Consider the following 21,209-nt stretch of genomic DNA (forward strand, 5'->3'; position numbering starts at 1 on the left):
CACATCATCTTCTTCTAAAAATATCTCCCAACAAAACATAAACCCTCTCCGAAATAAGCCATCTGAAGGAGCGGGATCCAGTTTCGGGCTCTCCGGGGGCCGCAGCTCGGCTCTCGGCTGCAGCACAGGCTGCGGGTGGCAGCCAAAGGGCAGGAATTGGAGCGGTGCTGCCCGTGGGCCCCAGGAGACACAGCCTTCCTCGAAGCAACGCTGGCGAGGGGATGAGCTTCAAGAAACCCACTGTGTTAAAAAAATTCTTTTAATAGCCCCAGTTCTGGGCTCCCCAGTTCCAGAAGGACAGGGAACTGCTGGAGAGGGTACAGCAGAGGGCTACAAAGATGATGAGGGACCTGGAGCATCTCTCTTAGGAGGAAAGGCTGAGAGACTTGAGTCTCTTTAGTCTGGAGAAGAGAAGACTGAGGGGGGATCTGATCAACACCTATAAATACTTAAAGGGTGGGTGTCAGGAGGATGGGGCTAGTCTGTTCTCAGTGGTGCCCAGTGACAGGACAAGAGGGAACGGGCACAAACTGGACCATAAGAAGTTCCATCTAAACATGAGGAGGAACTTCTTCACCTTGAGGGCGGCAGAGCCCTGGCAGAGGCTGCCCAGAGAGGTGGTGGAGTCTCCGTCTCTGGAGACATTCCAAACCCGCCTGGACACGTTCCTGTGGGACCTGCTCTGGGTGGACCCGCTCTGGCAGGGGGTTGGACTAGATGATCTCCAGAGGTCCCTTCCAACCCCATAGCATTCTGTGATTCTCTGACTCTGCAGGGAGGGAGGACAAACGAGAGCATCCTCCGCAGCACCATGTGTAGGTGCGAGCGATGGGGAAACCAGGAGTTGGCAAGAAGTTGGCTTGACTTTTTGTCATGGTCGCATCCCTGCAGAGCAGCCGTGGTTACAAGCATCTCCGTGACTCCCACCTGTGGTTCGGAGCATCCCTGTGTTGGGAGGAGCCGTGGTGCGTAGCGATGGGCATTTTCATCCAAAGACGTTGCTTTCAATATAATCAGAGTGCAAAGTAGTTGTAAAGTCAACGTTACGTGATGTTCTGCTGAGCTGGTAGCAATGAAAACCCATATTGTGTTTAGTTAGTGTTCTGCGGTAAAATAAATGACTAATTAAGAGTTTGTGGGAAACAAGTAGTCAAAGCCATACATTTTCATAGGACTTTTGCTTGAGGAGGACCTTAGATTTATGCCTGGTTTTGGCTCCCTCCAATCGCGCTTTCATTCTCTTTTCCCCTTTTTTACACCGGCGTGGCTGGCGGGTGGCTCACACATCCCTCCTCGAGCGCTGTCGAAGTTCATCCCTCTCTCTGGGACTGCAAAGTGGCTCCTGAAGTTGGTTGGTTGGTGGTTTTTTTTTTCCTTCTCAGGGAGGAAAAAAAGATTTCACTTCCCCCTCCTCCTTCGCTGAGCGTGTTTAATCATTTGCCGGTTAGTCATATTCCTAAGAAAAGCAAACGTTGCGTGATGCTGAGTGACAGCTCCTGAAGAACTGGCACTAATTATATCTCGGCACTGAAAAAAATAACACGCTGGGCTGGTGAGTCTTGCAGGGAAGGAGCCGGCTCTCCTTCGAGCGGCTGGGATGCCCCAAAATCACCGACCAGCCACCCTCCTGGCGCGCAGACCCCTTCTCCATCTCTGCCCTGTAGGGATGATTAACGCTGTCTTGCGTTGGGTTTCATCCCATCCGTTTGCACTGGTGAGGCCACAACTGGAATACTGTGTCCAGTTCTGGGTTCCCCAGTTCAAGAGAGACAGGGAACTACTGGAGAGAGTCCAGCGTAGGGCAACAAAGATGATGGAGGGATTGGAGCATCTCCCTGATGAGGAAAGGCTGAGAGAGCTGGGGCTCTTTAGCCTGGAGAAGAGAAGGCTGAGGGGAGACCTTATCAATGCTTATAAGTATCTAAAGGGTGGGTTGAAGGAGGATGGAGCTGGACTCTTTTCAGTGGTTCCCAGTGACAGGATGAGGGGCAACAGGCACAAGCTGGAACATGGGAAGTTCCATTCAAATATGAGGAGAAACTTCTTTCCGGTGAGGGTGGCAGAGCCCTGGAACAGGCTGCCCAGGGAGGTCGTGGAGTCCCCTTCTCTGGAGATCTTCAAGACCCACCTGGATGCAGCCCTGAGTGATGTGCTCTGGGCAACCCTGCTTTGGCAGGGGAGTTGGACTGGATGATCTCTAGAGGTCCCTTCCAACTCTGAGAATTCTGTGATTCCATGATTCTGTTTCCAGACTGATTTTCCCCTCCTGGGAAGCATTTAAGGAGGTGTCCCTTTGAGTCGTGCATCTTTGATGGATTCAAACTGCCGCTCGCCCCCTCGGCAGCCAACGCTCCCTGAGTCGGCACCGTTGGCCGCTGCCTTCCCCTGCGCCGCTCCAGAGGCATCTCCTCTTCCTTGGGTGCCGGGAGAAGCCGAGCAGTTTATTTTTCTCTGCTGTAGCATTACTCAGGGCTCTCTCAAAAGCTGTCAGCAGCCACCGTGGAGCTGCCGATGAGTCCCGGAGCGGTAGATGGAGGAGGGATGAGCTGGATGGTCTGGCTGGGGGACGTCCAGCCGCCTCTCGTTGTGTATTAACTCCCTTTTATTTATCCTGCTGAGCGTGTCGCGCTGCCCAGACACAGCCCTGCTCCCCCGCCAGAGTTTTGTCCCTTGCTGTCCCCCATGGCTGGGCAGTGGGGGCCAGGGGCCAACACCCATCCCACTGCAGGACACGGGGAAGGTGAGGACTTAGCCCCAGGACTGTGTCACACTCTATATGCTGCTGTGGGCACCTTGAAAGGTTTCAAGGATGAAAATACTGTAATTTGGGGAAATTTAAGTTAAATAGACAGGCAATCCAAACAGGCTTGCCGTGCCTTGGGGCGAAATCCCCTATATTTCTCTAAATTTGCAGTGAGCCAGGGCTGGGTGGTCTGGTCCCCAACCCCAGCACGGCACCTGCAGGCACAGGAGGGTGCGGGGATGCTCCCCGGAGGGCACAGGATGCTCCCGAGGACCGGGATCGGGGCTGGGTTTATTTTTCCCAGTGTATCAGCGGTGTTTTTCCTGGATGGGGTTTTGTTTTCTTAAAAAGCCAAACGGCTAAAAATAGCCCTCTGCTCGCCCGCCCGCGGTTTCCCGGCGTGAAGCCGGCGCAGGCTGTGAGCGGGGCCGACCTTCAGGGCCGCAGCGGGAGCCCCGGCCGCCTCCTGCTTCCCCCCCTGCCCAGCTGCCCCCCCTGCTCGGATAGGTAAAGAAGCTATTTTGCCTCTTGTGTGCCTCAAGAAACACCTGATGGGGAGAGCAGGGGGATTTTTTTTTCCTTCCTGAAATAGCCACCCAGCCACAGGTGATCCCAAACTTGGGGATTTTGGGTCAGATTTAATTACACACCAGGCTATAACGATCATTTAGTTGCATCACATACAGCATCTCCCCTTCCCCATAGGACAGCCGGTAGCCGGGAGGCTCGGATCTCCCCTACTGCCATCCATCCTCCTTTTATTTTTCCCACCTTTTATTTTTCACGGTGGGATTTGTGAAGGGGACAGGATGCTCCTTTCGGAAACTCAGCGCTGCTGGGAGCCCGTTAAGGAGCTCTTCAAACCCGCTCCTGGGGGAGAGAACAAGCACAAACCTTTTGGGAGGCTGAAGGCTGGAGGTTCCTCCCGTCTCTTCTCCCCACCACCAAGAGGCACCAAATTCTCCTGATCCAGAGGAAAAAGTGTGAGCAGGCAAGCAGCATCCCCAGCAGGAGCAGCGGAGCTAAATATAGCCCATTTACACAAAACAAGAGCGTTGCGGTGAAACGGCATCGATGAACACTGTGGTGGTAATTAGTGGTTCCCTAATGAAGAGCCGGGAAAGCAGGGGGTGTCCCGGGAGAGAGCAGCACCTCTGCTGAACATCGTGCAGACGGTGGGGGGCTACTGACAGCAGTGGGGGTCTGTAGGGATGGACCTGGCAGAATTTCCCCTCCCGTGTCCCCTGTAGAAGTGGCCAGGAGTCTCCTCTGGGAACAAATTGGGGAATAAATCCCCCAGTCTGGCACAGGAGACAAGAAGGTGAAGCAAAGGGCAAAGGGACCAAGTGGGTGCCCCTGGGGGCTGCCGACTGTGGGACAGGGATGCCCCATGGCCATGAAACCCAGAGGGGAGAAAGGCTGGCGAGCACCGAGCTGGGAGGAGATGGGTCCTGGTGACCTCAGCAGCTGGGCTCCGTGACCCGGTGGCCTCATTTCCAAAGGTGACAAAGAGCCACAGTTCCCCTGGTGCTGCCAGTGTCTCCCTTTGGGCACCGGCTGCCTCGCAAAGGGATCAGCCCCAGCACTCCCAGGAGCCACAGTTTTTTCCTGGGATATAGAGAAACAGCTTAAGGAGGGACGGGTATTTAGTGAGCCGGTGGTGAGGAGCTCATGGGTGTCTCCTTCCATCACCCCAACGCCGCTGCAGCCCCTGCAGCTCCTGGCTCCCCCATGGTGCCCAAGCCCGATATCAAGCATCACACTTATCTGTACCCCTCCCTGGTCCCCGTCACCTCCCAGCCCTGTGATGTCCCCAAACTCAAGATTGTCCCATGCTCAGCGACCTGCCCAGGCACTTCTGCAGCCCCGTGGCTGGGGAAAGAGCCCGGCGTATCGAACTGTCAAAAAGTTACGACCAAAGGGAGTTTGGTCTGGAATTGTTTGGGGTTGTGTTGTCTCCGTCACAAGCAGTGATTAGGGTAATGAAGGGATCCTCTCCCCTCTGCTGCCGTCCCTATAGCAACCAGCAGCCTCTTCCCGTTAAACAAGTGACTCATCAAACACGATTACACCGATATCAGGGAAGACGATCGTGACTTCTAGCTCTGACAGGAAAGCTGACCTTTTGGGAGAAAAAAAAAAAAATTAAAAAAAATAAGGGAAATAGTTTAAAAAAGAATAAGGGAAATAGCTTAAAACTGGATGGGAAGGTGCAGTCCCATGTCTCATCCTCCCCATCTGTCCTGCCATCCTCGCCCTGCCTGGGGACTCCCAGGTGGTAAATAAAGGCAGATCGGATGCAAACAGTCTCTGTGCTGCGACGTGTAAATCCCCCGTGGCTCTGCCGGCAGCGGGAGGCAGGATCCGTGGTGAGCAGCCTGCTGGTGATGGTGCCAGGGCTCCCTGTGGCATGTGAGACCCACGGCTCAGTCCTGGATGAGACGTCCCTGGGACCAGACATGACCTGTGCCATGGACCCGGCTTCCCTCCGTGCTGTACATTGTGTTTCTGCCAAGGCCACCCATCGTTCTCCTGCACACACCAGGGAAACTGCTGCTCTGCTCCCAGGAGCTTGCACCGAGACCTCCCCAGTCCCTTCAAATTTGGCAGGTTTAAAGTATTTGGAGGGCTTTCCCCACTGCTGGTTTTCTGCTTTCTCATTCCCTCTGCCAAGAGCTCTTCTGCCACAAATTCGGCCATGGGAGTCACAGGGGGACGATGTTTCCCAGCCAAGCCACCTCCAGCATTGCTATGGGGGGAGCACGGCACAGCTCTGGGATAAAGTCCCCAGGGCAGAGTGAAATCCTTGGGGAATTTTCTGGTTTAAACCCCATCCTGGAGGATGGAGAAGGCAGATTCCCAGTATATTTAGCAGCTCTCCGCTCTGGCTGAGTGTTTGTACTTCTAGAAATGTCCCTTTTATCCTGGGCAAATTCCCCCCTACTGAGACGCAGCCCTGGGCCATGGTGCCAGAGGAGAAAATGCAATGCCCAGAGGAGGAAAAATACCTCTGTACACCCAAAATCTGAGTGCGTGCGGCTCAAGCTGAGGGTTGGGATAAGACCCAGGTTGCCAGCAAGCCCGGTGCCCGCAGTGGCCGTGGCCTGCAGCGATGCTGCCTGCAAATGCCCCAGGGGGAGTCAGGAAACCTTCCCTGCTCCTGCTGAGATATTCACGGGCAGAAATAGCATTGCCCTCATGACTGAAGAGAGAGGACTTCACGCCTGTGCCCTGGGCTGGGGGAGAAACCGAGCCTGTCGTGTGCAGGGGGCTGAAATCTGCCTTTTCCATGTTGTTTCTGTGACCAAGAATTTTAGGGACGGGTGGGCATTTTTAGCTCCTTTTGGGTCTCATCCTGCTGGGCTGCGCAGGGCTCTGGCTTGGCAGGGGAGGCAACATCTCACGTGAGCCCGTGGGGCTGCTCCTGTCGGCTCCTGGCACTTGGCTTTACCCGGTTATAACTCTCCCTAACTCAAGCTGAATTTTCTCCAAGCCAAGTGCTTGGTTTTTTTGGAAGTGTTCAAGGCCAGGCTGGATGGGGCTTTGAGCAACCTGGTCCGGTGGGAGGTGTCCCTGCCCATGGCAGGGGGGTTGGAACTCGATGATCTTTAAGGTCCCTTCCAACTCTAACCATTCCATGATTCTATGATTCTATGATTTTTGCTTTACGTTCATTATTTCACTTACCAGCAAGCAGCTGTGACCTTTCTCTGATAAAGTCCTAGCCCACCCCACGTTTCAGACCAAGGCTCTGGATCTGGGCAATGTGGTCCCCAGCCTAATTCCAGGGAATGTACCCGTGCTCAGGAGATGCTTGGACCGGAGCCCAGCACCGTGACTCCACGTAGGATCCTGTTTAAATGTCAGAAGCCAGAGTTAAAATCAATAAATAGAGATGACCGGCTGTGCTCGGGCGAGGGGGTGTCGGAGCTGCTTTTTGCTCGACTTCAAAGCTGAGAACTTGTTCCCCGGGTTTTATGAAACCCGACGTCCTTCCTGCCCAGCGGGAAAGGAACTGAGGAGGCTGGAGGTCCTTTGAGTGCTGCCTCAGGGGGGGTTTTCCCCGCTGGGTGGGCTGCTTAACACTCCCCCCCCGTGCCAGCACATCGGGAGGGATCAGTGCGGAGGTTTAGCGCTTGCAATGGAGCCACAAATCCATCCCGACCGGCGCGCGGTGGCTGCAGATTTCTTTCGGCACTGGTGTATCACCAGATCCAGGGCAGTTGATGGCTTTTCTGCAAGAACCTGGGACCTTCCTGGTCCTCAGACCCATGTGCCTCCTGGGGCTCACGGTGGGGCTTATGGTGGTCCCAGTGTGGGTGCAGCAGCCCAGCGCCTCTGGAGCAGCTCGCTCCTGGCCTGGCTTTGGGAAGCTCGCGCTGGTGGCAGCAGGGACACCAGCAGGGAGGGAAGGCTGCCCTGCTCTCAGCTGCAAAAGGACTCCAGATTTTTATTTATCTTTTAAGGAATATTTCTTATTTTGCCCCTTGCTAAACCACAGAAAACCCTCCTTACTGATGTGCCATGTCAGGTAAATTAGGTTATTGTTAATTATTAATTATCACAATCATCTGCCCTAACATTTTGACTCGCATCCTGCACGCTCCCAGTGTTCCCTATGGCGTGATGAATCCCGGCGCAGGGGAAGCACAGTCACTGCTGATGAAGTAGCCACGCAGGGCACCAAATACAGCCTGGGAGAAGGAGGAAAACACAGCGCAAAAGCCCTTTGTTTCAGAAAAATCCAGCCTGGCCCAGAAGCCCTGCTGGCCAGAGCTGAGCTGACATATGGTGACAGGGTGTGTGCCAGCGAAGGTGCTTCAAAATGTGTTCCTCTGGCTCAGGCGAGCGGTGGAGCCTGTGGATCTTGGAGCAAAATCATTTGGGAGGGAATGATATCACTGAAGGGAGGAGGAAAAATCCTCCCCCGGCTTCGGCCTGAGTTTTTGGTGGGAACTGGGAGGAGAAGTCAGAGCGAGCCTTCAAACCACACAGGGCTGCTCCTTCCCTCCTGCCACAGCTTGGTCCCTGGGGGACCCATGCAGATGCCATTTGGGTCCTGTCTCTGTGCAGGCGGCAATAGGGTCTTGTCCCCGTGCAGCTGCCAGCAGGATGCAGGGATGCAGAGATGCAGGGATGCAGAGATGCAGGGATGCAGGGAGGCAGAGATGCAGGGATGCCTGGACCTGCCACCAGAGCATGGCTGAGCCCATCCCCGACGATGGGAACCCCAACAGCCTCCCAGGGCAAACTGCTGCCACAGAAGTCGAGAGTGAGCCGGGGTGCAGTGCACTCAGTGTCCCTGCCCCACGTCCCCGTGGTACCTGCACCCTTCCGAGGCTGTTGCTAAACAGGGGGAGCGTTCACAGCAGCTGGGTGTCTAATTGCAATGGTGTCCCCACACTGGACAACCCAGAAATATCTCATTTTGGTGCGGGAAGGTCTCGCACATCTCCACAGCGCGGGGCAGGCTGGGACCTGTGTTCCCCAGTGCTGCAAAAGCCATCCATCCATCCATCCATCCATCCATCCATCCATCCATCCATCCACCCCTAGCCCTCCAAGAGGTACAAATGAGATGGCAACAGTGCTTTTGCAGGCAGGATGGCAGAAGTCACTTCTGCAAGCCAGGCCCTTGGGTCTGGAATGGGTCCATTCCAAAGAGGATTTTCAGCCAAATCATTTGTTTTTCAACAGAGGCAGGTGATTGTATAAGCCAGACTCCTCCCCGCTTCCACCTTCTCCTCTGCCTGGGTTTGACATCGGCACCTCAGCCCCCAAACCCATCACAGAGCCCCAGTCCTTCCTCCTGCTGGGCTGGGAGGCTGGAGCCCCGTAGCCGAAGCAGCACCGGTGAGAAGTCCCCGCTCTCTGGCAGCAGCAGCGGTGGCGAGAAAATGGCCTAATTTCCACCCCGTATTCGCAAAGATTATGCAAAGCCTTTGAATGTAGGACTTGACGCGCTCTCCAGCGGCGTGCGGCCCCCGACGGCCCCGTTTTGGGGAGGCTGGCGGGCACAGCGCGCTTGCTTGCCACCCTGATTAGTCAGCAGTGCTAATTATAGCCGCGCTTTTCCTTCTTATAGCTCTTCAAGCACCGTTGGAGTAATAGGGAACAACAGAGGCGCTGAAATAAGGCTGCGTCCTCTCGCTGCGGAAAAGATGCCGGTATAAACGCGGGGATGAATTTCCAGCGGTGCAGCTTTGCACGCAAGTCTTGGGGGGGGGCACTCTCAAGGCAACAAACTCATGGGTTTGCCAGCTCGGCTGCGGGATGCTCTGTCGGGAGCAGGAGTTAGGGTGGGAAAAGCCTGTGTGGTGAGGGGAGGTAAGGATGTTTCCTCTAGGAAAAGAAATAAAGCCGATTTTAACGCTTTTAGAGAAATAAAAAAAATGATGGAGAATTGCATCACATCTATTTTATCATGTCCCAGGCACGGTGTAACTCCAGCCCGTGATGGAGAGTGGAGATGCCCAGACGGGCTCCCCACACGGCATTACTAGCCATCGGCGATGGCACGGGGCTCACCACGTAGCCCAGGGGAGCCAAACCTGGCTGCCCGCTGGCTCGGTTGCCCGTGGCTTTCAGGGCATTTTGGTTGCCGTTTGCAAAACCAACACACAGGGGCAAAAACGCTGCTGGTCCGTCCATTTTTGCAATTATTGGCATTGGAGTTACTCCTCTTGGTGAGCTCCGCACCACCCGTTATGCCTGTTAAGCATCAGCCCTTGTGCAGACTTGTTATGGGTGGGCTCTGCCTTGAACAGCCGGGTCATTAGTTATTGCCACCCCACAACCCACCCAGGTCTTCGTTAGCTCCCTCTTAGGGCCACCTAATTAATCACCATGAAGACCTGGATGTAGAAATAGCTACAGTGAAGCAAGTCAGAGACAGGGGTAGAGATTCAGTGGTTCCCAAGTTCATGTCCTGCCCGCCAGGCAGCCACATTGCCAGCCACTTGATTTTTAACCAAAACCCCACCATTTCTAAGGCAGGATGAGACCCAGGTCAAGCCCTGCTGGGGGCTGGCAGCCGGCTTGGCCCCCCACATCCCCATGGGGCAGTGCTGGGGGAGGACCGTTCGTGGTGTTTAGCACTGAGTTTCCTCCCAAGGGCCAAAAGCCAAGGAGGAGGATGAGAATTGAAGATGGGAAACGACAAGGGAAAGCCTTCTCCTTGCTGAACGACATTCCCAGGTGAGGCTGGTGGCCTGTCTAATTACAGAGATAGATTTTTGCTGGTGACTTTGATTAGCTTTGATTTTTTACTCCTTGCTAATGAGTCTGTAATTTGAATATAGATAAAGCATACTTGATGTATTGCCCAAATGTTCTTGCAGATACCCAGGGAGCTCAGACCACTACGTGCAACTATAAAAGGCAGATGCTCAAATATTACAAATACGATGGGCAGTGGCGAATCCTCACAGATGCAACGCCGCTTGCAGTCAGGGCAGCTCTGGAGGTGGCATGCCTTGGTACAAAAATGGCCAAATAATATAATTTTTGTCACCGGTGCCTTAAAAAAACCACGACATTCTGTGCCCCAGCAGCCCCGGCTGCCCTGACACAATCTCCCTTTTCAGACAAGGGGAGGCACCAACACCACTGAGAGGGTCTGGGGGCATCCCAAAATGACTCCCAGTTAATAGGGAAGTAATTGGGTAGCCTGTTCTGCGGCCGGCACATTGGATAGTTTATGTCCTCCTTGGTACGGGAGCAAAGGGAGAGGAGGCTGGAAGATGCACAGCCCTGGGACCCCTTACACAGCGGGGGGGCACAGCCAGGTAGTGAAACCCCCCTAAAACCTCATCAGACACACAAAGTTGCTCCTCCCTGGGCTGTCGCAGGAGGGCAAGCAGCCCCGATTGCTGGGCAAGAAGCCTGTTGTGATGAGTGTATGGAAAGGGAGCATCTCTCGAATGGAGAGGGATAACACCTGCGGGGTCTGGAACTCGCTGCAGGACGTGGGAAAAGCGGCTTGGGGCTATGCCAAACTCATGGCGGGACACTGAGGGGAGGAACCAAAGGTGGGGAAGGGAGGCAGCAAGGTGGTTTGGGACTACCAGTGCTACCACGGGACCTGGGGATCAACCGAGAGACCCAGAGTGCATCCGCGAGTGAGACTGCAGAAGGGACTGGATGCTGGAGTGAGTGGGGGGTACAAGCTGGTGAGACCGGGGGGTTTGGGGCCAGCTGAGACCCACTGGAGTGTGCATGTCCCTGCAAGGGACAGCTATAGATGAGAGGATCCGAGGACCAATCAGGGCCAACTGGGTGTCTGAGGGTACTTTCTGGAGGGACGCACAGCGCATCTGCATGTGCCCATCCCTGCTCAGCCTCGCTGCCGGCTGGACGTGGGGGCCTGGAGCTGCAGCAGCCTCCCCTCTGCCAGGTGGGGGATTCGGCAGCCCCCAGCAGATCTGGTGGGGACAGCAGGGCTGTCCCTGCTCAGACCTGTGGCTGCCTGCGGTCCGTCAGCCTGGCTGGGCTGAGACCGCCCGCACTCATCTCAGCCTGGGGGCCCTGGGGTGGGCTGCGTCCCTGCAGAGCACCTCATGGGGCCGTCACATCCCCTCTGCCGCAGCAGCTCAGTCCAGCCCGGCTTCTTCACCCACCTCCCGGCAGAGGCAGCTGCCGATGGGAATCAATCAGAGCTCCTCACCCGCCTCCCCGTTCCCAGGCGGTGTGTAATTACTGGGAGCTGAATTCATTCAGTTCTTCACTCAGATTTCCTCCGCCCCTTTTCATGCTGCTCATGTCACTGGGCACACAACGGCGCGCAGTCACGCGGCCGGCGGCCCCAGGTAGATGACGATTCAAGTCCCCCGGGATGGGGCTTGGCCTGATTAAGAACCCAGATGCTCCTAACTGGGGCGATTGGGTTCAGCCAAAACCACCGATATTCACCTAAATATCTTTGCGCATCGGGAGCTGGAAATCCTTCCCGGCACGGAGCTCGCTGCACTGCACAGCTCCCGCCTGGAAGAGAGAGGGGGATGAAGGAGTAAAGCTGGAGTGTTATGAAACCAGCAGGAAAAGGGGGGAGAAGGTGTAGCTGAAATATTGCCGACACGGGAGCGGAGCATCCCTCCTTTGAAGATCCTGCTCCCCCTCCGAATCACAGAGCTGTTTGTGGCCGGAAAAACAATCGTGCCTTTGGGATTTGTTCCTCTCTAGGCAGATCCTTTCCCAAATAGTCAGGAAAGACACCTTGGGGGTGGTTGGGTGCTGCGGGGAGGGGGACAGACCCCTGCACCCATCATCTTCAAACAGGACCCCATGAGGGAGGGTGGGTGCTGGGCTGGGCAGCCCATGTGAAGCTCCCAGGTCTTGATCTTCCTCATCCCAGCTTTTTCGCTGGCTGGAGGAAAGCTCGTGTGGGGCAAAGGCGATGGGTGCGATGTCTCCCACACAGCAGGGCGCATCTGCCCCAGCCTGGTTTCACAGGGTCCCCCAAGGACCCCCAGCTGCCGGTTCCTGGGGGTGCAGGGGGACCAGGGCCGCTGTCCCTGGGCATTGTCCTTGAAGAGCGGGGCAGCCGAGCCACGACACACCGGATCAGCCCCCCCCCCCCCCCTCCCCTTCAGATCCCCGCGTCCCTCGGCACAAGCGGTAAAAATAAACCTTGCGAGGCGCCGGGCCCTGGCTGGCACCCAAACTGCATCCGCAAGAACGCAGGTGCGGAGGGCCCCGACCTTGGGGAGGTGCGTCGGGGCGGCGGGAGAGAGCTCATGAATGAACGGCGGGTGCGTGCAGGGGGTGCGTGCATGGGAGGGGGTGTGTGTGTGTGTGTGTGTGCGTGTGCGAGCGGGTGCGCGCATCCCCCCCCCCCCCCCCCCCTCCTCGTGCCTGCGGGTGTGGATGTGGATGTGGAGCGGGGAGCCAGCCTTGTTGTTATTCTGATCACAGCGGCTCTGATTCACAGACTTGGATCATGAATATAAGTGAAGACTTTGACGTCAGAGTTGAGATTTATCAGCAGATCCAATGGGGCAGGAATATTAAGTGCAAGTCGATGCCAGCTCTCTGCCAACGTTATTAGCGATGCTCACCGAGGAATGAGGCTTCACACCAAGGACTGGAAGGACTGGGAAGGAAAAAAATAAAAACGGGGGGCAGCAAGCTGATCCTCGAGCCTTAAAGCCAGGTAAAACAACAACCCCCGGGCTGGGCTGCGTGCGGGAAGGGGCGATGCTGGTGACGGGGGCTGCGGGCAGAGCTTCACACACACACACACACACACACACACACACACACACACACACACACACACCCGACCTTCACACCTTGACTGTACGACTCGGGGGGGTGGGGGGCAGATTTACCCTGCAAAGGGGACCGCGCCGAGCGGGGCAGGTTCTTAGAGCTGTTTGCAGCCGGCTGGGAGCATCTTGCACCAGCCCTTTTCCAAAGGAGGGGCAGGGGAGGGAGAAAGGAGAAAGTTAATGCAGGCTGTCCCTTGCCGCTGCCTTCTCATTTCATCAGCGGCTCCGCATACATGCGAGGGCTGGCCTATTAATAGTATTTATTTTTACTCGCTGCACGCAAAAAAGAAAGGGCTGCGGGAGGGGGAGGTGGCGGGGCGGGGGGGGGGAGGGGGGGGGAAGTGGAGGCTTTGCGCTATAAATAGGCAACAAAAAGGTAGCCGTGCCCCGGGGAAGGGAGGAGGAGGAGGAGGGGGCAGCCGGCACCGTGCTTCCCCCGGCGGCGGGGTGCGCAGCGCCTGCGGATCCTGCGCGGGGCAGAGCTCATGGAGGTTGCGGCCGGCAGCGGGGCGCTGAGTTGTGCTCGGCCTCAGCCCGCCGGGAGGAGCAGGAGCTAGCGGCGAGGCTTCCCCCGGGAGAGGGTGCGTGTGGGGCGGGGGGGGATAACGGCGTACGCCGGGCCGGGGGGGCGCTGGGAGGAGGCGGGGGTGTGTTACTTGCCGGAGAAGCTGCGGTCGGGCTGGGGGGAGGCGGACGGGGATGCGCCCTGCGGCGGGGCGGGGGCGGCCCGGTGCGGGGCTCGGTGCGGGGTATCGCGGGGCGAGCGGCCCCGGAACCCGGCGCGGGGCTCGGTGCGAGGGTCTCCGCGGGCTCGGTGCGGGGCTCGGCGCCTCTCCCCGCAGCTCGGCGCCCGCGTCCCTCACCGCATCCCTCTCCCTCTCTCCCCAGCGATGCTGCACGGCCCCGCCGCCATGGGGGAGCCGTGGCAGCCGCAGCCGCAGCAGCAGCAGCGGCTCCCGGGGCTCGGCAACGCCTCGGAGCCCAGCGCCTGGCCGTCGGCGGCGGGCGGGCCGGGGACGGCGGCGCCGGGCGGCGGCGGGGCCGGGGTCGGAGCCGGAGCCGGAGCCGGGGGGGCCGTCAGCCCCTGGGACATCGCGCTGTGCGCCACGGGGACGGCGGTGGCGGGGGAAAACGCGCTGGTGCTGGCCGTGCTCTTCTACACGCCGAGCCTGCGGGCCCCCATGTTCCTGCTGATCGGCAGCCTGGCCCTGGCCGACCTGCTGGCCGGGCTCGGGCTAGTAGCCAACTTCGCCGTGCGGTACCTGCTGCGGCCGCCCAGCGAGGCGGCGGAGCTGGGGGCGGCGGGGCTGCTGCTGGCCGCCTTCTCCGCCTCCGTCTGCAGCCTGCTGGCCATCACCGTGGACCGCTACCTGTCGCTGTACAACGCGCTCACCTACCACAGCGAGCGCACGCTGGGCTTCACCTGCGCCATGGTGCTGCTGATGTGGCTACTGTGCCTCGGCGTGGGGCTACTGCCCCTCCTGGGCTGGAACTGCCTGCGGGACCAGAGCGCCTGCAGCATCCTGCGGCCCGTCACCAAGGACAACGCGGCGGTGCTGGCCGTCACCTTCCTCCTCCTCTTCGCCCTCATGATGCAGCTCTACCTGCAGATCTGCAAGATCGCCTTCCGGCACGCCCAGCAGATCGCCGTGCAGCACCAGTTCATCGCCACGGCGCAGGCCACCTCCACCCGCAAAGGGCTCTCCACCCTGTCGCTCATCCTCGGCACCTTCGCCCTGTGCTGGATCCCCTTCGCCATCTACTCCTTGGTCGCCGATTCCAGCTACCCGGTGGTCTACACCTACTCCCTGGCGCTGCCCGCCACCTGCAACTCCCTCATCAACCCCATCATTTACGCCTTCAGAAACCCAGACATCCAGAAGTCGCTCTGGCTGGCCTGCTGCGGGTGCGTCCCTTCCACGTTCTCCTCCAGACCAAGGACATCCAGCGACGTGTGAGGACCCAGCAGGGAGGGAGACGTGCTCCCCTGCCCTCCTCCTCCTCCTTTTCCCCTCCGTCGTTATTGTTTCCTACCGGGAGGAACCCCCCCGGCCAGCAGCACATCTCGTTCCATGAAAAGATGGCCAAAAAGAGGAAAAAAGGAAAAGGGAAAAAAAAAAAGGGGGAAAGAAAGAGAGAGAGAAGAATGATAATGGTTTTCTTTTAGAAATGTTATTTTCTTACACATTTTATTTTTTATTTAAAAACACAAAACACCAAAAAAAAAAAAAAAAAGAAAAGGAAAAAAAAAAAAGGATCTCGGTACGATGGCGTTTGTCTCCTCTCGGGGTAAGGAGCCAGGGGAGCAGCGGGCTGGCCGGGTGGCTTCCACCCCCGCCCCGGGGGCACATCCCACCACGGGTGGCGGCCACAGGAAGCAGAGGGGGCGGGTGTCGGGCTCCCCCACGGCGGGGCTGGTCTCCCCACGGGTGCGGTGGTTGTGCGGGGCGGGCACACACACAGCGCCCCCCCCCACCCCCCGTCCCCCTAAAATCAGGTCTTGCAACGCTATGCAATAATCGGGGCGGGGGGGGGGACGGGGACGGACGCGTTCAGCACCGAGGGAGCGGACAGCTCCGGCTCGGCGGGGGGGCCCGGAGGAGCGCAGGGAGCCGGGGAGGGGGGGGTGGTGGCGGGGACTGGGGTGGAGGGGACCCCGGGTGGGCTTGGGGGGAGCACGATGCCTCTCTGTTTCTATGTCGTTTGCGAAGCACTTTGAGAACCTGGGGGGTGAAAGGCACTTTAGGGTACGGCCGCTGTTTCGGGCTGTCGCAGGGATGGGGGTACCCGGGGCATCCGTTCCCCGCCCCGCCCCCCCCCAAAAAAAAAAAAGGTGGCCGCGGGCAGAGTGGGGGCTCACGGTGGGTGCCCCCCACCCCAAGGCTCTGGGGAGGCCGAGGAAGGGCTTTCCTGCTCGGTTTGGGGCCATGGGGTGATGCTCCCTTCCACACTGCTCGTTTACATGGGGGGGCGGGGGGGGGGTTCATCCAAAGACGGGTCCGGGCTTGCTGGGGTCCCCTAGAGGGAAGCCTCTGTAATCACACGTGTGTCCTGGTGTGTTATTCCGGATGCTACCAGTTTAACTTGCTTCATTAGAGAAGCTAAGGTACCCTCACATTCCTCTACTGTATCATGTGCTTTGTGGTGTTAGTGAGACCATGACGAAGTGTCCTTTATCTTGTGCTTTCTTTTGGCCGAGAAGTGGAATAGTGCGTTCACTTAAAAAGCAAGCAAGAAACCAAGCAACCTTCAGAGAGGTGGCGGGGCTTGGGGTGAAACAACCAGGGTGGCTCAGGGCAGAGGTGGTGGGTGCCACTCGGGCCCAGCATGGGAACAGCTCAGTGGTCGCAGCAGAAGACCCCTCACCAGCTGAGCCTGGTGTCCCAAACGTGTTGCTGTCCTTTAGAGAAGGATGCTGTGATCTCCAGCATCCAAAATGCCCCTTTTCAAAGCAGGAGGTGGGCTCTGCTACACCATGGGCAAAACAGACGATGGTTCCTATCAACACAACCCAACGGCACCAGCGCCACCAAACTGCAGTGTGTGTACACCGTAGTTTCGTGGAAGACAGAAATGTTCTTGCTTTGTGAGGCTGTTGTGGGTACGAAGCCACTTTATGGCTGGATACAGGCACAACTGTATTTTCTCTCTGGATCCGTGCAATGAATTCCTCGCTCCTCAGAGCTAAGTGCACATGAGAAAGCTATGAATCTCCAAAGTGTGCCTGGGGCTTGGGCTTATTGTCTACCTTTGAAAGGTGGCCAGTCTCTTATTTTTTTCATTTCCTTTCTCTTTTGAATACCTTGGGCAATGGGCAGTAGGCACAATGTTGAATCAGCATATATTTAAAAGTAAATATATATATATAAGAACGAGTAATATATATACATATAAACACTTTGCTCATTTTATTTCTTCTGGTTTCTGTAAGTGCAGCCAGGTCCTTACAGCTCCTCAGTGTGAAAACTCAAGACAGGGTTAGTTCAAACCATTTTTGAAACTTTGTGGATGTTTTGAAATGTTTTTATACAACCCGATCTAGAAGACAGTATTCGTTTCTTTGGGCGGCTCATTTTGCATCTCTAAGTGAAATGTGGATTAACTAATCAGCTCTAGAGAAACCCTGACATGAAAAAAAAGCTGCATTTTCTTGGCCTTTCAGTCAATTCCCTATTGCTGAAGATTTTGCTTTTAACAATGTTCATTTTTAGAGTGTAACTGTATACTTGAAACTTGTCTCAGTTGGAGGGATCCATTGATCAGCTTTGACAAAGGCATACAGGGGTCAACGGAAAATAATTTTCCCCAGTGGACCCTCCATAGCAGTAGGAGGAAGATTTGGGATGTGAGGAGCTAAAGCCAAGTTCAGTTTGGGACTTTGAGCAGTGAAAACATCTCTTTTTTAGCCAGCTTCATTTCAATAACCAGCGGTAAATATCTCAAGGATCTCAGTCCTGATGTGGCAGCCACAATTTGTTCATCTCGAACAAAGAGTTTTAATTGAACTTTGAATAAAACCCCAAGAAACCATTACTGTTCTCAGTAGGTGATGAAGTACCTCTTTCTTGCAGAAGCATCAAATTTGGGGTGGGGAGGTCTCTGTAAAGCCATTGATCTTGGTAATCACTTGTGTTGATGTGTATTGACCAGCATCGACAACTCACTTAATTGTTAACAATTAATTACCAGTTCACTTTTAATTGTCGGGAACGATTGTTCAATGCACATGGTATTTCCTTGTAACGCCTTTCATTCATGCACAACCTTTTCTCTCGACGAGGTGGTCGTGCTGCCCTACAGCTGACGGCTTCGCTTGTATCTGTTGTACTTTTTCTGTTAAAAATGCGGTTGCTTCCTGCAAAATCCCCCGCGAGCCGCCCTTCCCGCTGCCCCTGCAACCCCGGGAACGGAGCTTTCCCATTCCCTTTGGAAAACTCTGCAAAACAGAGCATTATGGAGATAAAATGGATTTTCAGTAGAGAAGACCCAAATCGGAACGGATGGTCCAAAGCTCTTTTATCCCTGACTTTGAGGGATGCGAATAAATTGTTCCCAGCTCCAAGGGTAATAGTTGCCTTCACAAATTCTGCTCGATGTCAAGCGTAATTGTGTCTAAACCAAGGTTATTCCTTCACAATTTGAGCACGCTGCAGTGGGCAGGACGCTGGATGCCTGACAGCACAGCGTATCACACTGAAATCACAAAGCACAGGTTTATGACCTTATTGCAGGATCTGGGAGCTGGAAAACATCCGGCTTGTCCCAGCAAAAGCTCTTTGCCAACTGGGCAGTATCTGGCTAAGGATGAGATGAGTGCTGGCCACTGCTGGCAAAGCCAGTGTCCTTCTGAGTCTGCTGCAGCCTGGTCTCTTGGCTCCACACGATGCAGGGAGTGATAAGGACTGGGCCGGTTTCTGATGTCCCTTCTGAGTAGGTCAGAATCAGGCCCCAGGCAGGATAAAAAGCATCCTCCCTAGAGAGTGAATCTTCTCCCTCAGGAGGAGGGATGAGTTTCTGGTGGCAAAGCTCGGCAAGGGACTCAGCCAGACCAGGGTGGCCCAGGGCCAGGTCTTGCCCTGCAGTCACAGACCTCCTGAGGCTCTGAACCCCAGATCAAACCTGGCCGGGCTTCGGGCAGTGTCCGTTGGAGCCGCCTTCGGCAGCGCAGATGGACAGAGTGGGAGTAGATCGTCCCCATTCCCGATCCTGCCTCCTGTCCTATCTGCTTCCCCGGGAACCGGGCCATTTCCCAGCAGTCAGGACAGCAACTTATTTTGATGTACGTGTTTTCATTAGCCTTTTAACTCGACTGGGAGAGTTGATCTCAAAGAAAAATGTACAGTTATCATTCAATTACGGTTAAATCAAGCCCCTTCAATGCACTTTATGAACGAGTGGAAACAAATCAATGCTGTTATTGCACTGTATCTCTATTGTGTATAATAGTATACATTCATCTGTAAGAGTAATTTATTTTTATTACTGTAAATAAAACTGTTAAAGTGATTTGTCAAGAGGATATCCAAAAATAGGGGGGGGGATAAAATTAAAACATTTGAAGATCTGGGCTCCTGTCCCAGGTATGTGCCATACTGTGCGTGTCTGTGTTTTTATTTCAGCTGAAGCCAGTCTAGTACAGGTTTCTGCTTTCCCTCACCGGGGGTCTGTGCTTCCACTTGGATCATGATGAGCTGGTTGAGGATGAGAACTGCTCGAGACATTGATTGTGTGGGTTGGGAAGGGACGGTTCCTGCCGTTCGGAGCCTCCACGCAAAAGGATGGAGATTTTTCCATCAGCAAGCCATCCTCTGCCCTCTGATTACCCAGGCGGTCAGGGATTAAATACCCATGGGAATGAATTGATCTTTGAGAGCCGGTTTCTCCAAATGAAGGGTTATAGAGACATCACAGCTTTGTGCTGCTGCTTCTGGCCTCTAATAGAGAAGGGAGTATCAGAGGGCTGATAACTCACAGCAAAGGGTCCCAGCAAGGGAAAGCTGACAAAAAGCCAAACCCAAATCTACTTTAACCTCTTAAAATCTTTATTAATTTTTATTTTTTTTTTTAATTATTACCACATGCATAAAGTGTCAACAGTTTGGGAATAAGATGACATTTTTTTTGAACAAATGTAGTTACAAGCGGTGCTTCGGATCGTTCCAGGTTTCCTCTCTACACTGTACAGAAGAAAGCTCGTGTTGCGACCGACGTAGTCCCTACCTTTCCGTCATCGTGTCACGACAGGCAGAACCCACAACACTGGGGAGAAATACACTTGTTCACACGTAGCAACTGGGTACGGTAGATAGATACAAGCAGCAACATCTACTCACCTATTGACTAAGTGCACATGGTTAAAAGACCCCATTAGACAGTGAACATCTCCTTCTTTTTTTAACGTCAACTATATAATAATGGAAATCAAGTTATGGCCTGTACTGGGTGACCCTCCCATGGGAGAGATGCCTGTCTCCCATCAGCTGCTTTTATCAAAAGGCAAGTCAAAGGAAATACAGGTAATACTTCTGCCGGTATTAAAAAAAATGAGCCTTTTGCAGGAGCATCGGGGCAGCCCCACCGATGCTGAGCACCCCAGGAAGCCAACCACAAGGTGCCACTGGGTTGGCACCTCCCTGTCCCCGCTGTGCCACCCCTGCAGAGCTGGAGCCAACCTCCATAAAGCCAGGCTCCAGCCCTGGCTCCAGGCTATGCGTATGAATCGCTGGTGCCAAAAGGGGAAAAAATGCTTTTAAAATGCTTGTCTCAAGCTGGTTGCTCACAGATGTTCTATTTTAGGAGGATCTGTTGCCCCAGTGCTCTGGGAGGTCTCCTCAGCTCATAGCTGCTCAGTTTGGGTAGTGAAGGGGTTTTTTGGGGGGTGTCTGAGGTGCTCCCAGCCCAGCCTGGGCTAGCCTTGATCCCCAGGCTGCTGAGTGCAGGGCACAGGAGATGATCCTCACCTGCCATCAATTCCCCCAAAACAAGGCTACTGCAGCACCTGGCCTCACCCAGAGGTGCTTGTGCTCCTACTCACTCTGAGGGTGATGGAAACCTGGCAGCGAGATGGGTTCTGTCCTGCCCCTGCAGTTCGCGTTGTCCCAGTGGCCCTGGGATGAGGCAGAAGGAGAAGGAGAAAGAGGAGGAAGGTCTCCAGCCTGCATGCTTGTCCCACAGCAGCAGCAAGACACATAACCTGGAGCAAACCCACCAGCACATGCATGTCCCACAGCAAAGCAGTGACAGGGTTTGTCACCTCCTTACATGGCCACCGTGTCCTCTTGGGGACTGTCCCTGGGCCGAAGATGCAATGTTTGCATCTGCACCTGGAGACGTGTGGTTGCCGGAGCAGGATTTCCTTGGGCTGGCCAAAGTTGGAGTAAAAGCTGCTCCCAAAACTACGCCTGCACAAGGAGGGAGGTATCCCAGTGGATACCTCGGGGTCTGGGCAGGTCCAGGTTTCCACCCAGGTGAGGACAGGCTGAGCATCAGAAATGCTTGGGAATGTTCTGCCCTTCCCCAGCTGGGCAAACCCACCTACCCTGTGAAGCCCCGTGCTCCTCAGCAACACAATGGGGACCTCCAGAAAAGGCACTTGTGTCTGTAAAGAGCTGTCACACCACTGCTCTCCCAACAGGAACACGGGACCTGAGCCCCACGCGTGACACAGCACAGCCAAAACCAGAGAGGAGAAAAGTGCC

General features: G+C 55.5%; 1 protein-coding gene across 1 annotated transcript; it reads left to right on the plus strand.

Annotated features, from left to right (window-relative positions):
• Nucleotides 1-13,901: 13,901 nt before the first annotated feature.
• Nucleotides 13,902-14,969, plus strand: LOC141464828 (G-protein coupled receptor 12-like). Its single transcript, XM_074147955.1, has one exon. The coding sequence runs from the start codon at nt 13,902-13,904 to the stop codon at nt 14,967-14,969; it is 1,068 nt and encodes a 355-aa protein (XP_074004056.1).
• Nucleotides 14,970-21,209: the final 6,240 nt, after the last annotated feature.

This window comes from Numenius arquata, chromosome 5 (assembly GCF_964106895.1).
Source record: "Numenius arquata chromosome 5, bNumArq3.hap1.1, whole genome shotgun sequence".
Taxonomy (NCBI): domain Eukaryota; kingdom Metazoa; phylum Chordata; class Aves; order Charadriiformes; family Scolopacidae; genus Numenius; species Numenius arquata.

Coding starts and splice junctions, on each gene's coding strand:
- LOC141464828 (XM_074147955.1), top strand. CDS start 13,902: ATGCTGCACGGCCCCGCCGCCATGGGGGAGCCGTGGCAGCCGCAGCCG.